This window comes from Augochlora pura, chromosome 3 (assembly GCF_028453695.1).
Source record: "Augochlora pura isolate Apur16 chromosome 3, APUR_v2.2.1, whole genome shotgun sequence".
Classification (NCBI taxonomy): domain Eukaryota; kingdom Metazoa; phylum Arthropoda; class Insecta; order Hymenoptera; family Halictidae; genus Augochlora; species Augochlora pura.
This window is the reverse complement of record NC_135774.1, coordinates 28,424,736-28,439,115: the sequence shown is the minus strand read 5'-3', so window position 1 is coordinate 28,439,115 and position 14,380 is coordinate 28,424,736. Positions and strand designations below refer to the sequence as shown.

The 14,380-nt window shown below is 38.6% G+C and overlaps 1 protein-coding gene across 1 annotated transcript; it reads left to right on the top strand.

Moving 5' to 3' along the window:
* Positions 1-320: 320 nt before the first annotated feature.
* Positions 321-8,382, top strand: LOC144478895 (glutathione S-transferase 1-1-like). Its single transcript, XM_078197251.1, has 6 exons — positions 321-560; positions 2,551-2,813; positions 3,863-3,921; positions 3,990-4,131; positions 6,224-6,391; positions 8,015-8,382. Exons 2-6 carry the CDS (start codon positions 2,673-2,675, stop codon positions 8,153-8,155), a joined length of 651 nt encoding a protein of 216 aa, XP_078053377.1. The 5' UTR covers positions 321-560; positions 2,551-2,672; the 3' UTR covers positions 8,156-8,382.
* The last annotated feature ends 5,998 nt before the right edge of the window (positions 8,383-14,380 follow it).

The following is a 14,380-nucleotide window of genomic DNA, read 5'->3' as shown; positions in this document are numbered from 1 at the left end:
AAATTGTAAAAATTGAGAAATTCCTGATCGCAGTGACTGCGAAGAAAATGATACGTCACGGGGTAAATACGATTCTCCCTGTCTATGTAGTCAGGATCCCGGGCCGGTCGTCGGCGAACCGGCACTGGCATCTCTTCCCGGTTGTCCCGATCGCGGGACCGCCCAAGGGGTTGTTTTCATATCGATCCGCCGCGCCGCGCTTTCCCGCGCGCGAACCCTTCGAAACGCGTCGGACAATGTCATCGTTACACTTTGATGCTTATGTTTGGCATTACCGTATCGCTATGGCAACTTGATGTACTATTCGACCATGCATTCGCCTCGCTTCCCTACGGCCTGTGTACGCGCCGCCTCCGCCACCGTCGCCGTCGCCGTCGCCGTTCCCTGCATTTTCAGCCGAAGCTCCGCGATCGGCGCTCTCCCGTTGATTGGAAAATCGTATTCTGTGCTCCGTATGCTCGCTGCGATGCGTCTCACGATTTACTAGCAGATTCACCAGTGATTACGTCGCGCCCCGTCATCTCGAGCTGCCTGGGAACGTTTTTCGTCGCAGACTGCAGGTGGGTAGGATGTAGACCGCGCAGTTGATAGGAATAATTGCACTGCGGGTATTTATGATAGATAAAAATTTTATTTTTATTGGTCCATTTTATTTTAAGCCATTTTTGTCACAATGATTTCCAGCGATCAATATCATTCCATTTGACGTATCAATTTTTCTATTTATAGAGACAGTTGTAATGCTTTCACATTTTTATTATATTCATTATTATCGTCAAGCTTCAGTGAAAATATCGTTGTCATTAGATATTTATGTCATTTGAATTTTATACTACTATTTTTATCGATACAACTAACGCGATAAAAATATTGCAGACATATATTAGGTCTATCGGAAAATTATGTCTGCTAATGTCATTTTATTTGCGACATATATTTCTCAAAAATAATATTCATAAATAGCTGTCATGCTGGCAACATGAGTTACGATTATATTAAATTATTATAATCATAGAATAAATATTAGGTGCGTACAAATTTTATTGTATTCTTTCTTTTTAAGAACAAATAGAATTTTCCGATATATTCCTAATATGTTCTATATTTTATAATATATTACACATGTCCAAATATATATGTATATTCCTAATATATTCTATATTTTCTAATACATTATATATTCCTAAAATATTCTATATTTTATAATACATTATATATTCCTAATATATTCTACATCATACACTCTATATTTACAGCGCCCCTGTGTATACATAATTTCAATTCGCCCGCACACCATACCATCGCGTTACACGCCGAAAATCGCCTCCATAACGCGAAAGTCCGCCGCCGCGGCCGACGAAATACTAATTAATTAAAAATAATGAAATCGACCGGGTATAAGTGCGGGCTAGTCGTAACCTGCGTTTGACAGAGCCCCCGTCCTCCACCCCCCTGCTCTCTGTCCGCCGTTGAATTATCGCGGCGGGGAGCTCGCCCCCTTTTTTTTCAAGTGCTCGTTACACTTACCTTTCTCCGGATTATTTAAACCTCGGGATTTTCGTACACAACGAGCTCGGCCGACGGGCAAGTTTTGTAATTTGTACTTTCGGGCCGCGTAACGAACAGTCGGAAATCCCGCGTTTTGTATCGTAATTAATGGGAGTTCGATAACAACGGTGTTGCTACCGCGGTAATTATAAATTATAGTACAGCGGAAACTTCGAATTTGCTGTTGAAAAGATGGCGGCGCGCGGTGTGGCACGCGGTCGATGATTTTTGATTCGCGAAAGGTGCACGCGTTTTTGTGATTCGAGTGTGTCGATGGTATTTTAATTGTTGTTACATAGTTATGTCGAGGTTATGTCTTGGCGCTGTTTTAGTTGTTATTTTAATTATTGTTCTATAATTATGTCGAGGTTATGTCTTGGCTCCTCTCATGGTGTTATCTTAACTATTGATCCATATTTATAGATACATGGTAATTGATCCATACTTATCGAAAACAATAGTATATTTATACAAAATAAAGTTATCAAAAATTAACTATAAAGTACATAAATATATCTTCTCCTTTAGCAATCGAAGTAATTTAAAAACATCACGACAGCGCCCAACACCTTTTCAATTCTACACTCGATGACAATAAATTATTGCAAATGCACAGAATCCTCAGTATAAAGAGAATCGTCGGACGATTATTACCTGCCAATTGGACCCGTCAATAACACACAGTGAAACGGTCGAACGTGGCATTGTCCGCGTCGAGCCTCGCAAAATCGGCATCGTTCGAGAGCGCCACGTTCTCCGCACGAACGCCACAGTAGTTTGTCGGCGATTCCTCGATCGGCCGTACCCCGACGTAGCGTAGAGCCCCATAAAAGTCCGTAGTCCTAGCCGATGATCTTCCAATCCGTAGGATCGAAAACACACCGGGTAAGATAAATTTGTATGCGAACAACGTAGAACGCGGACGCGGGAGCCTAGAGATTCGAAAGTTTTCTGTCCCGGTCGGTCGCGCCGGGCTGCTGTATAAAAATCTCGTTTGCGCAGCGACGTTTACCGGACGGAGGGGAAACGTGCGGCGAAGGGAGGAAGACGTTCGCTTGGCGAAGAAGAGGAAGACGTCGCTTGGCGAACAGCGAAAAATCCGTTCGGCCAGGGAACCGCAAAAGATGCCGATTGATTTTTACTACTTCCCGCCCAGTCCGCCGTGCCGGTCGGTGATGCTGCTCGCGAAAACGATCGGTGTTCACCTGAACCTGAAGACGGTCAACGTGATCAAAGGGGAGACGAGGAGGCCGTCTTACGTGAAGGTTCGTTATGTAGATGCTTGGGTAGCCGCTTTTCGATTTTTAGCAACGTACCTCGAACTGTTCTCGTAAACATCCCCCTTGGAAATTATTGCCGCGCGCTTGCCTCTGTTATGCCGTGCCGTAAAATATGGCCGACGTTTATGCTGGCACGTTTCGATACTTTTTTTAATCAGTTTTACGACGGTGGTTAAGGTCGTTTAATAGCGAAAGTGATTGGATATTGTTTGACAAAGTTGTACGATATTGAAGTGAGCCTAAATTATGGCAAATGGAATTGGTGATAGTTAATGGATTTCATTTATTTAAAATTATTGAGATTTTTGTTAGTGTATATGCTTTAACGGAGGACATTTTTGCAGCATCAAATAATATGTAGTATTAAATAATAAGATTCGTAGTATTAAATATTGTCGAAGAGGAAATTAGAAATCGGTTTCGTAATTGCTCGCCATAGTACTAAACTTTCTCATTTTTACGTGACGAGTATACTCGTCGTAACACAAACTATTACCATCCATTTATAACAAACATACTCATCACACCCTAAAAATACTACCCTCTATTTACAACAACTAATTCAAATCAATTCATCTAATCGATCAAAACTAACGCTGCAATATCCTCCATTAAACTCGACACATTACAAAAATATACATAAACGAACCACGAACAGAATCAAGCAAATACGCCGTCGCTTTCGAAGCGTCGCGATTGCACGTCGGGTCTCATTGACTGTGATCTCGGCGCAATCGTGCCGATGCGCCAGGCGAACAAAGAAAACGATTGAGAGTCTGCTAGAGCGAACGAGCAGATGTTATAGCAGCACGCGTCCGTGGACGTTCACGGTATCTACAGACGTATAGCGCGCGTTTTACGCGCTCAACCGTGAGCGAGGCCATTTTCCAGATATATGTGTACGTACATAGAACCGGCTACATCCTCTCGAGCCTAACGACGAGACGAGCATTTTCTAAACGGGACGCGCGTAGCGAGTTCTTCCGAGCGAACACGTTCCCCTAATTTTTTTCACGGGAATGCCTGCCTTTCAGATGAATCCGCAGCACAGCATACCGACGATCGACGACAACGGGTTCATTTTGTGCGAGAGGTGCGTAAACGCGGGGCCACGATCGAGTCCCGCTTTCTATTTTCTTAATCGGCGGTGCTCGTTTACAGTCGGCCGATTATGGGATACCTGGTCAGCAAGTATGCGAAAAATGATTCCCTGTACCCGAGGGACTCCAAAAGGAGGGCGAAAGTCGATCAGATGCTGTACTTCGACCATGGAATACTGTTCGCGAATGTGTTGAAGTATTACGTACGTATATCCGCTGGTTTCGATTCAACCCTTTATGTTTGTAGGTCCATAGTTATAGATCTATAGTTACTGATCCATATTTATGGATCCACAGTTATAGATCCATAATTATAGATCCATAGTTATAGATTCATAATTATAGATCCATAGTTATAGATTTATAGTTACTGATCCATATTCATAGATCCATTGTTTCGATTTAACCCTTTCGTTCCAACAGGCGAATAAAAAATAAATTATGATTACAGACTTTTATATTTTAGAAAGCAAAATGATATTACTAAATATAATAAAAATATATAATATAAATAATAATAAAATGATATAAATAATATCAATGTAAAGTTTAGAGAACAACAAACGATTTCTACTTCGTAACATTCTGTATCTCAGTGTCAACCACTTGATAATGCGCACCGTAGCGAAAGGATTAATATAGCAGCATAGCGTTGCGATAAGTATGCGACTATTTTCGGACGAGAATCATTCTCTCTCTCTCTCTCTCTCGGTTCGCGTAATCTATAGTTTCCTGATCATTTGCATTGCTAACGATTACGTGAAACTGCGCGGAAATAAACATTCCGTTTCGCGGAACGTTTCCTGCGTCGAACAATTCATAAATTGTTAAATTTGATTACAATTCCTGTATGAATATCGCACGGATAAATATTTGCAAAAGCAATTGGATTGTTGCTTGCTGAGCTGAAAATACGGGCGCTATATATTGTTGTATAATACAATATAATCGGTGCGGTTCGATAACAGAGTCGCATCGCGCAGCTAATTTGTTGCATTTAGGTGTGGATGCTTTAGAAAATATATGTTGCATGATTGTTAGAAAATTATATATTGTTACGTCAGTCATTTGTTAGTTATTAGTTTTGTGTTATTTGCTCTATAATAATTTCAGTTATTAGAAATTAGGTTATGTTAGAGAAATTTTTTAGTTATCAGGTTTACGTTATTTATACTATAATAATTCAAGTTATTAGAAATTAGGTTATGTTAGATTATTTTGGTTTTGTATTATTCATACTATAGTAATTTCAGTTATTAGAAATTAGGTTATGTTGGAAAGATATATGAATATAGAAGACTTTACATTGTTGGAGATGGAATTAGAGTAAAATATATAAAAATATATAATACAAATGATTTCGACGGTTGCAGAGAATAGTGGCAGAGACTTGAGCAGGCGAATCGAACCGAGAGAAAGATCCAATTTGTATGACTGATCAATAGTAGCCATTGTTAAGCTAGAAAAATGGGAACAGGATGAACCGACAGGGCGGAATTACGAACGAAAAAAGCGCGGCCATGTTTTTCGTTACGTTCCCGCTCGGGAAAATAAACAGTTTCTTAATCCGAGTACCTTTTATGAGAAAAAAGGTTGACTCTGGGCGCGCGGCAACGCCGGGAAAAATGGCCGAATAAAAATACAGGGACGAGATAAAGAATTCATTTGTGCATCTGCAGACCGTAAACACCGGGCGGCACGATATATTACTGTTTGCAACAATGCGAACGCGCTGTTATTCATTCGGCGAATAGAAAATTTATCGTTCACCGCTATTTTATTGATGTTTATAGACCATCGTTTTATCCTAGCGAGACGAATATTCGTTTATATCGCTGGTCCGGTTGTTAATAAATAATACGCTGGCCGCGAAACTACGCGTTTCCATTAGAAAGATTCGTATTTCTCTCAGAAATCTAAAATTGTCTGTGATCTTCGACGAGTCTCGACTTTAGAGAAAAATAAGACGTCTATTTTTGTGAATATTTTTGCAAAAAAAAATTTTTCAGATACCGAGTTTAAAAAATATAAATTAAATAGAAATATATTTGCGATTTGTATATTTGTTACTAATAAATTTCTACGCCAGACGTAAAATTCACATTTATTTTATAACAATATTCTCTTCAATGTTTAAATATTAATCACGAATATGTAAAATTTAATTTCCAATTTAAGAGATACAAATATCATACGTACACATTGTATAATAAATTGTGTTCGAAATCTTCCTAATCAGTCTGACACGATCTCACAGGTGAAAGGGTTAATGCATAATTGTCAATGGTGTTGTAGATCCCCGTGGTGTTCGGTTTAACGAATGTCGTGAACGAGGACGGTGTGAAAGCAACCGAGAGAGCCTGCGAATTATTAAATACCTTCCTCGAAGACAGCGAGTTCGTTGCCGGGGATACATTAACGATTGCTGATTTTGCCATCAGTACAAGCATTTGCGTTCTACAGGTGAGTAAAGTGTCTACAGGTGACAGAACAAAGGAATGGGTGACGCTGAACGATCGATAAGATGTTGTCGCATTACTACAGAACGACTGCAAAGTCTATAGCCGAAAGAAAAATACTTGTGGAGAATGCAAAATGTCCTTCGACAATGGTAGACTCGATTTGGTTACTTCTCACTTCGTTCTTTAACCCTTTATGGTCGTATGTATAGTCTCAGCTTACACTTTGCATTTTTATAGACAATTAAAATATATTATTGTGTTTTGCGTATGTCTAGATTTTAGGAAAGCATTAACGAATTTTGTTTTTTCTTTTAATTTATTATTTAATATTTGTTTTAGTACTGTGTATATTGTATTATGTTAATGTCATTATTATTATTATACTGTAGTATTATACTGTATTATAATACTATAATAATTATATTATGTATAATACGATCTTAAGGGGTTAACACAGACGATTATATATAGCAAATGCCATATTACATAACGTGGAAATACTATGCTATACTATACTATACTATAAAAAAAATTACAATTCGCAAATAATCATTTACGAAAATGGCGAGGAAAACGTATCAACCGAGCTAACCGCGGAGTAAATTTCCTTTATTAGAGATGGATGCGGAGAGACCGGTGCAACGTGTGTAGGCATCCGTCCACGTTTCCTTTCATTTATTACACAAACACGTGCGCGGCCAACCTGAGCCCACACGCGACTTACTATAATTTTTTCAGTCTAATTGACGCCGCATCCGTCCTTGTTAAGAAAAAGACTCCTTCCTCGACCTTCCCCGCGCAATTTCACGCAGCCGCATTAGCGTGGAAAAATAAAAACAGCGTCTCGACTATTTGTAAAATTTCGCGGATAGAGATTAACCCTTTGGTGGTCGTATACCTCGGCCACCGAAGCAGTTCATCTAATTTTTTTTCTATTTCTACGTGAAGTTAAAATATATTATTTTGAGACGGAAGAATTGGTAAATATCGTTTTTCTTAATTAATTTTGCGCATTATTATTGTTCGAGGATAATTAGTATTGACACTCATTTATAAACTTTTGTGAAATTAGATAAAATAATTGTTAATTGGAGTATAGTATATATATTAATTGAGTATAGTATGTGGTAGAGTATATATCTTAGTAGTATATATTTTAATTCAGTAGAGTATATATCTTAGTATTATACATATATCCTAATTGAGTATAATACTTGTGTATAATTGAGTATAGTAAAGTATACTTAGTAGTATATATGTTAATTGAGTATAGTATATAGTAGAGTATATACCTTAGTACTATATATTTCAATTGAGTATAGTACATACTAGAGTATATATCTTAATCGAGCACAGTATATACTGAACTATGCAGCTTCGTTGACAAACGTGAATAATTATGCAATAAAAATTCAGTATTCGTCACGTTCAACATAGTAAGAATCGTCCAGCTCGATCATTCACTGTCACGCGTTCTATTTATGTCCGACAAGGTTCGCGCTATTAATTCGCCATTCGCCACGAGGTTTTGGGGACGCCGCGCGATCAAGGGACCAGCCGGGAAGCGGCCCATCACGATCTCATGGCGTGTAGCAACAAACTGATATACGTATTTGTTTCGCAGTGTTTCAACTTCGATATCGGCAGGTATGACAACGTGGCGGCGTGGTACAGTCGCTGCAAGGAGCAGCTTGATAAATTCGACGAAGTGCACGCCGAGGGTGTACAAATGTTTACCGAGCTGTATCAGCAGAATATATCGTAATTGTGACGGTATAGATCGGCGATAGATCGATGATAGATCGACGATAGATCGAGATTAAACGCGGAACTCGGAAATAGTCGGAACGACACGAAATATCACGTTCGAAATTCAATTTACCGCGGGGGACGTCGCTGGATCGTCCTTGAACTTTCAAGGTGAAATTCAACGCCTATTGTTACTATAAAAAAGCGTGATTATTTAGGAAAATAAATATTTTAGTAACAATATTATTTGCGAACGGTTATAAGCTTGTCTATAATGCTAAAAGAGGAGAATTAATCTGTAATTTAAAATGTTATAGAATTTCACTGTTTTAAAAGTATAGAAGAGTAATTGTTAAGTTAAAAGTTATAAGATTGTATTAGGAGCAGTTTTGATAGTTTAGGAAAAATATACGGAAAAGGTTGTTTATTGTTACACACTGTAGACTGCGTCGTGAATCATTATTCTTGCAAATCAAGTTATGTGAAAGATGTTGGAATATTGATTATAGTAATTAGTTATTGATCAAGTAAACTGTAATCAAAGTAATTATCTTAAATAAAGAATATTAATAAGATACCACGAAGAATGGAACAATTAGTATAATTAGTACAATCAGTCAATTTTTGACAGCTCGTTTGAGACTTATGTATCTTATCTGAATGCGATACAATATTAAGCGTAATACTTATTTTTATAATCATGACATAACCTTAATATATCTTATCTGCGTGTGATACAATATTAAGCATAATACTTATTCAGGGTTGCTGTCATATTTGACTAATATTTCCGATTTTTGACTAATTTAAAATATTTAAAATTGACTGTTTTAAAAAAAATTTTTTAAAACGCACATTTCCTCACAAGAATTATATTTACATTAATTAAATTTATTCGTCACAGAAATATGTCTAATTATAGTACCTCTCAATTCTAACATATTTCAGTAAAATAATTAAAAAACAATCTTCATTTAAAACCAGCTACTTACAAACACCTCCTCGAACAATTCTCCTTTAGAACAATCACCATCCGAGTCGCAAACAAATTGATACCCGCCCCGATGAATGTCAACTTTCCGGTTTCATTTTCGTTCGGCCGAATTGCTCTCCGATTCTGCGGGTATTTTCGGCGTTGACTTCCGGGCAAGGGAAAACGTGTGTCATCGCGGGGGCTACGAAAGGAGCCCACATCGCGCGAAATTGAGTCTCCGGGAACTTCGAATGTTCACAGAAAACTGTTTGTATCGAATGAAAAGTTGGGACCGACTGCATTATTTAGCGGCGGAACGGCGACCGCGCCGGAAACCTAGCTACGAAGAAAGGACTCCATCGCCACTGGATTATTTTTATTTCAATTTCAGCAACCACGGTCTATATATTTATATGCGTGGGTGTATATATTTGTGTATTATGTTTGTACAGTTATAAACTTGTCTGTGGCACATATTTATAAACTTGATGTGTTCACTTGTTGTTCAGATGTATAAAAGGATTTTTCTGGAATTAGATAAAATACTTGTTAATTAGAGTAGAGTATATATATTAGTAGTATATCTCTTAATTGAGTATAATAAAGTATATAGCTTAGTAGTATATATATTAATTGATTAGAGTATATACTTAGTAGTATATACGTATATTATTTGAGTATAGTATATAATAGAGTATATGTCTTAATAGCATATATATTAATTGAGTATAGTATACATATAGTATAGTATATGTCTAGTATAGTATATAGTATAGTAGTATGTATATACATATATTAATTGAGTATAGTATATAGTAGAGTACATATCTTAGTAGTATATATATTAATTGAGTATAGTCTAAACTAGAGTATATATTTTAATTAAGCACATTATATAGTAGACTATATAATTACTCCCGGGTATTCCTTCCAATCCCAGGGGAACATTTATTGATAAATAAATCTTTAGTATATAGTAGAGTATATAACTCAGTAGTAATATCACTTAATTGAGTGTAGCGTGTATACATTTGTGCATTGTGTGTGCATGGTAGTCTATACGTCACCGTGTACGTGTGCAGAAGGAGAACGACGTACCGGACCCAAGGGTTGCGCAACGAACAGGCGATACCTCTGTCGTTGTTCGATGATGATGCAGCAGAATCTGCTGCCGGTTCGCAGCAACAGCAGCAACCAGGAACTAGCAGCAGCAGCAGCGGCGGCGGCGGCCACGGCCTGAAAAACCCGTTACTTCCGTTCCCGGAATTCCTGTCCGCCGGTCTACGGCATTCTCCGTTCCTGAATTTAATTAACCCACAGTCCATTTAGAAGAGACCCCGGGCTCCGTGGATCGCCCTCGAGGAATCATTGAGGGGAAGATAATGTTTTTACAGGGGAAATTGAGAACGTTCGCTCGAGAACTTTTGCGAGAGGACGCCGCGGCGTGTAGAGCGGCGGAACGAAACCCGCGCGAAATTTTACCTACCCGTCTCTCTCTCACACACTCTCTCTCTCCCTCTCTCTCTCTCTCTCTCTCTCTCTCTCTCTGTGTGTCTCGTGAATTCGGATTACTTTCTGTATCCCGGTTTTGAGAACCGACCCTCGACCGTTATTCTTCGTCCCGTTTCTCGGATTTTATTTTATTAGGTTTTAGCCGGGGCACCCGGGTTTTTACGCGGGAGAATTCGGGAATTAAATTTCATCCGGGGTTTCGCCGCGTCTACGTTCGTTCCCTTTCGTTCCCACTCGTTCCACTCTCTCTCTCTCGTTTCGTACTGTTCGGTTTCTCGTTCCGTTATTTAGCTTCGTTTGCGAAGAAAGTGAATTTTAACGGGCGCCATTATACGCGCCGAGCTACAATGTAATCGCGGCGCATTCAACGCGAAATCGAGCACAATATTTATCTCCGTTTGACGGTGAGGTAACTAGCCCGGAATTCTGTTGCTGCTAATAGGATGCTTAACCCATTAACTGCTAGATTTCTTTTTAATTTGTCGTTGCGTTCGATATGTTTATGTGTTGTTGGGGGAATTGAATATTTGATGTGCTATGTTGGATATTGAATATTATATTATATTGAATATATTGAATATTCTATTCTATTGAATATATTGAACATTCTATTCTATTGGATATATTGAATATTATATTATACTGAATCTATATTAAATATATTGAGTTTTATATTATATTGCATATATATTGAATATATTGAGTATTATATCGAATATTAAATAAATTTATAATTATCCTCAAACAAAGGTATAAAAGTATACTTCAGCTAGTAAACAAAAATAAATATATAAAATATTATATTATATCATATATCATATAATTAAATACTGAATTATAATAACAATTACGCAATTTTACAGTACCGTAATTTTTCCATTTTTAAACACAGCAAATACGTACATTATCATAAACTCGCTGTTTACTCTCACTTTAGCATCGCAGCAATTTTGATACTGCAAAGCAGTTTCGTTATTTGTTAACACAATATTTACAGTAAAATAATGCTGGCTCCACATATGTACGTGTATTAATCCTTATCGGACGTATGTCGCGTCCCACGTGACATTGTACAACCGATAAGGGTTAAAGATACTTCGAAGAGTATAATAAAATATAAACATACGCCAATAGATACCTTTAAACGTACTAATAAATATACTGCTATTTTACAATTCGACGGAAATTCCACCTTTTGCGAAACGAATATAAACAAATGCAACGCCGCGGACTGTAATTAAAAATATCTCCGCTCGCGAATTCCCTGGAAAATACCCCGTAGAAATTCTGTTTCTCAGTTCAGCCATTTTTTTACGGGGGGGGATTACGAAAAACAGACTTTCGCAAATGCTTTCCTATTTTCCCCCGTGTTTTGCAAAACCTGGATAAATGTAAAAAAAAAAGGAAAGTAAAAGATTAACCGCACCGCGTGCCTGCAACATCGCAGAAAAGTCTGCCGGCGAAATGGTCGAAAACGAAATTTATCAGCTGCTGATACGTTATCGAGTGTTTGTTCGTTTATCCGCGACGATAAAACGAGGGGGTTCTGTGGAAACATTCGTTTATCATTATTGCTTGTTACCTGCAATCAGGTGTATATTATATAGGTAATACCATTTACGCAATTTTCGCTTGTTTTTTTCACTTTCTTCTGGTTATTTTTCTTATCGAATCGCTTTCAGGTAATCTCTAGGTCGTATTTTAATTCGAGAAACGTTTCCACGATTCTTAGATAATAAAAATTAATTAGTGGAGTGGGGTTTGCAAACGAATATGTTACAATCGCTAAAATGATGTTTGGGAAAGTTGTATATTAAAATATAATCGCTGAGAGAGGGAGATAAAATCTCTAGAAAAGAGGAATAAAAATCTCTCAAAAAGAGAAATAAAATTTCATAAAAAAAGAAATAAAATCTCATAAAAAGAGAAATAAAATATCTCAAAAATAGAGGCACAGTCTCTTAAAAATAGCTACGAAATCTCTATCACAAGTCTGACTCGTTATTATAGCGCAATTGGTTAACAATAAATCGCTCCAAATAGCCAACAATAATTCTCTAACGCGCGGCAATGTTAATACATATTAACGCGCACGGTATATATATATATATATCTTCGTTGCAAATTGACCGCGAGCGTAAAATTCGATCGCGCATTTTCAACAATTAGCGGCGTCGCGTCACCTCGCAGTATCCGGCGCGCTCGATGGAAAATATTCGTGTCGACGTTGATTGTACAACAGCGAGTCGAAAACGATTCGACAACCGACAGGCTATAGGAAAATATCCTACAAACCGATGCTCGTAAACCTGAGGAAAATAGAAGCGTTATTGATTTCGGTGCGGGGAACAGGGACGCGGCGAATTGCTGGCTGGTCGGACGCGAGCGGGGAACGAGAGAACCTGCCTCCACGGAAAAACCGTGGAAAATCGATTTGGGAAAGTAACCTGTTCGCCGCGGCCGGGAAGCTGGCCGGAAACGAGGATGGATCCTTACGAGGTAAGACAATTTTTATTGCGGGACGCGGGCGAAACTCCGCGAACTCGCCGCGAACCTTGACTCACTTGAAAATCGCTATGGCGGTTCGATCGAATAGTTGAAGATTAAAATGATGCAGGTAGTTTAACCCTTTATCGACCAATAGCCTATAAATCGACTTTTCCTCCCGATCTATAGCCTGTGAATCGGTTGCCATAGTAACCCTTAATTTGTTATCTATTATTGGGATAAATTGGTTAAATTGTACTACAAGCTTCAATATTGTTATATCAATTTTTCAATATTAAATACCTTTCGCGATTAATAAGACACAAAAATCAAAATAGAAACGAAAATTTTTACGAGCGGATGATCAGTAGATAAAGTGTTACAATGAACATAAAAATGAAATGTCAAAAATACAGCATTGTACACTCTTATAAGCAACGAAGGTACAAATACTTATGGGACTGACTGTAAGTAGGGAAACGTAGATTTCCAGGCCTCGAATTGATAATTCCAGTGGAATTCGAGCGGACGCCGGCGGACGTAATTAATCTATATTCCGAGCACAGAGTGTCTTTCCGTGGCTCTAGCCGCAAGTGATTAGAACTACATTTCCGGTGGCATAAGCGCGCGGCCTGACGTTAAATCAAAGGATTTGCGGTCTTCCGGGATTTCCCGGGCTCCTATCGGGACAAGTTCCGCGAAAGTGATTCGGCTGAAACGCGCTCGCGCGCACACACGCGCGTGTGTGTGTGTGTGTGTACACCGTTTAAAAAAAAAAGAGAGAAGAAAATAGGTCGCGGCACTTAGGCGGCCACAATAGATTCAGGTTTTATGAAGCGCCGGGAATCGCGTATTGAACTCTTTTTTTTCCGCCCCGCGAACGCCGGCGGAACTTATTTAGAGATCCGCTGATAAAAACTGACCTGGATTCCTTTCACGGAACACGTCGGGCATCCGGAGAATCCGCCGGCGTTGTCGCGCGTGTAGATTCGAAATTGCTCGTCGAAGTATCGCGACGGTATGGCCGCGGCTCTCTTTGTCTTGGTGCCGGCTAGTCGGACGATTTAAACGTTCGATGTAATCAAAATAAACGTACCGAAAGTTCTGCCGCGTGGAATTCCGCCCCCTCCCGTTAATTGAACGCAAATATTATTTTTTAGTTATGAATAACGAATTTTTGAAGACAACGCGCGAGCCGCAGAGAATTCGCGGCGCTTTTCTCTGGTGGAAAATCGGAATTTTAGTCGCTTCGAGAGGAGAGAACGATTA

Bases quoted from the DNA above. Each gene is read 5' to 3' on its own strand.
- LOC144478895 (XM_078197251.1), top strand. From the start codon at position 2,673: ATGCCGATTGATTTTTACTACTTCCCGCCCAGTCCGCCGTGCCGGTCG. The intron at 2,814-3,862 runs GTTCGTTATGTA...CCTGCCTTTCAG, and splicing joins GGAGGCCGTCTTACGTGAAG to ATGAATCCGCAGCACAGCAT. The intron at 4,132-6,223 runs GTACGTATATCC...ATGGTGTTGTAG, and splicing joins CGAATGTGTTGAAGTATTAC to ATCCCCGTGGTGTTCGGTTT.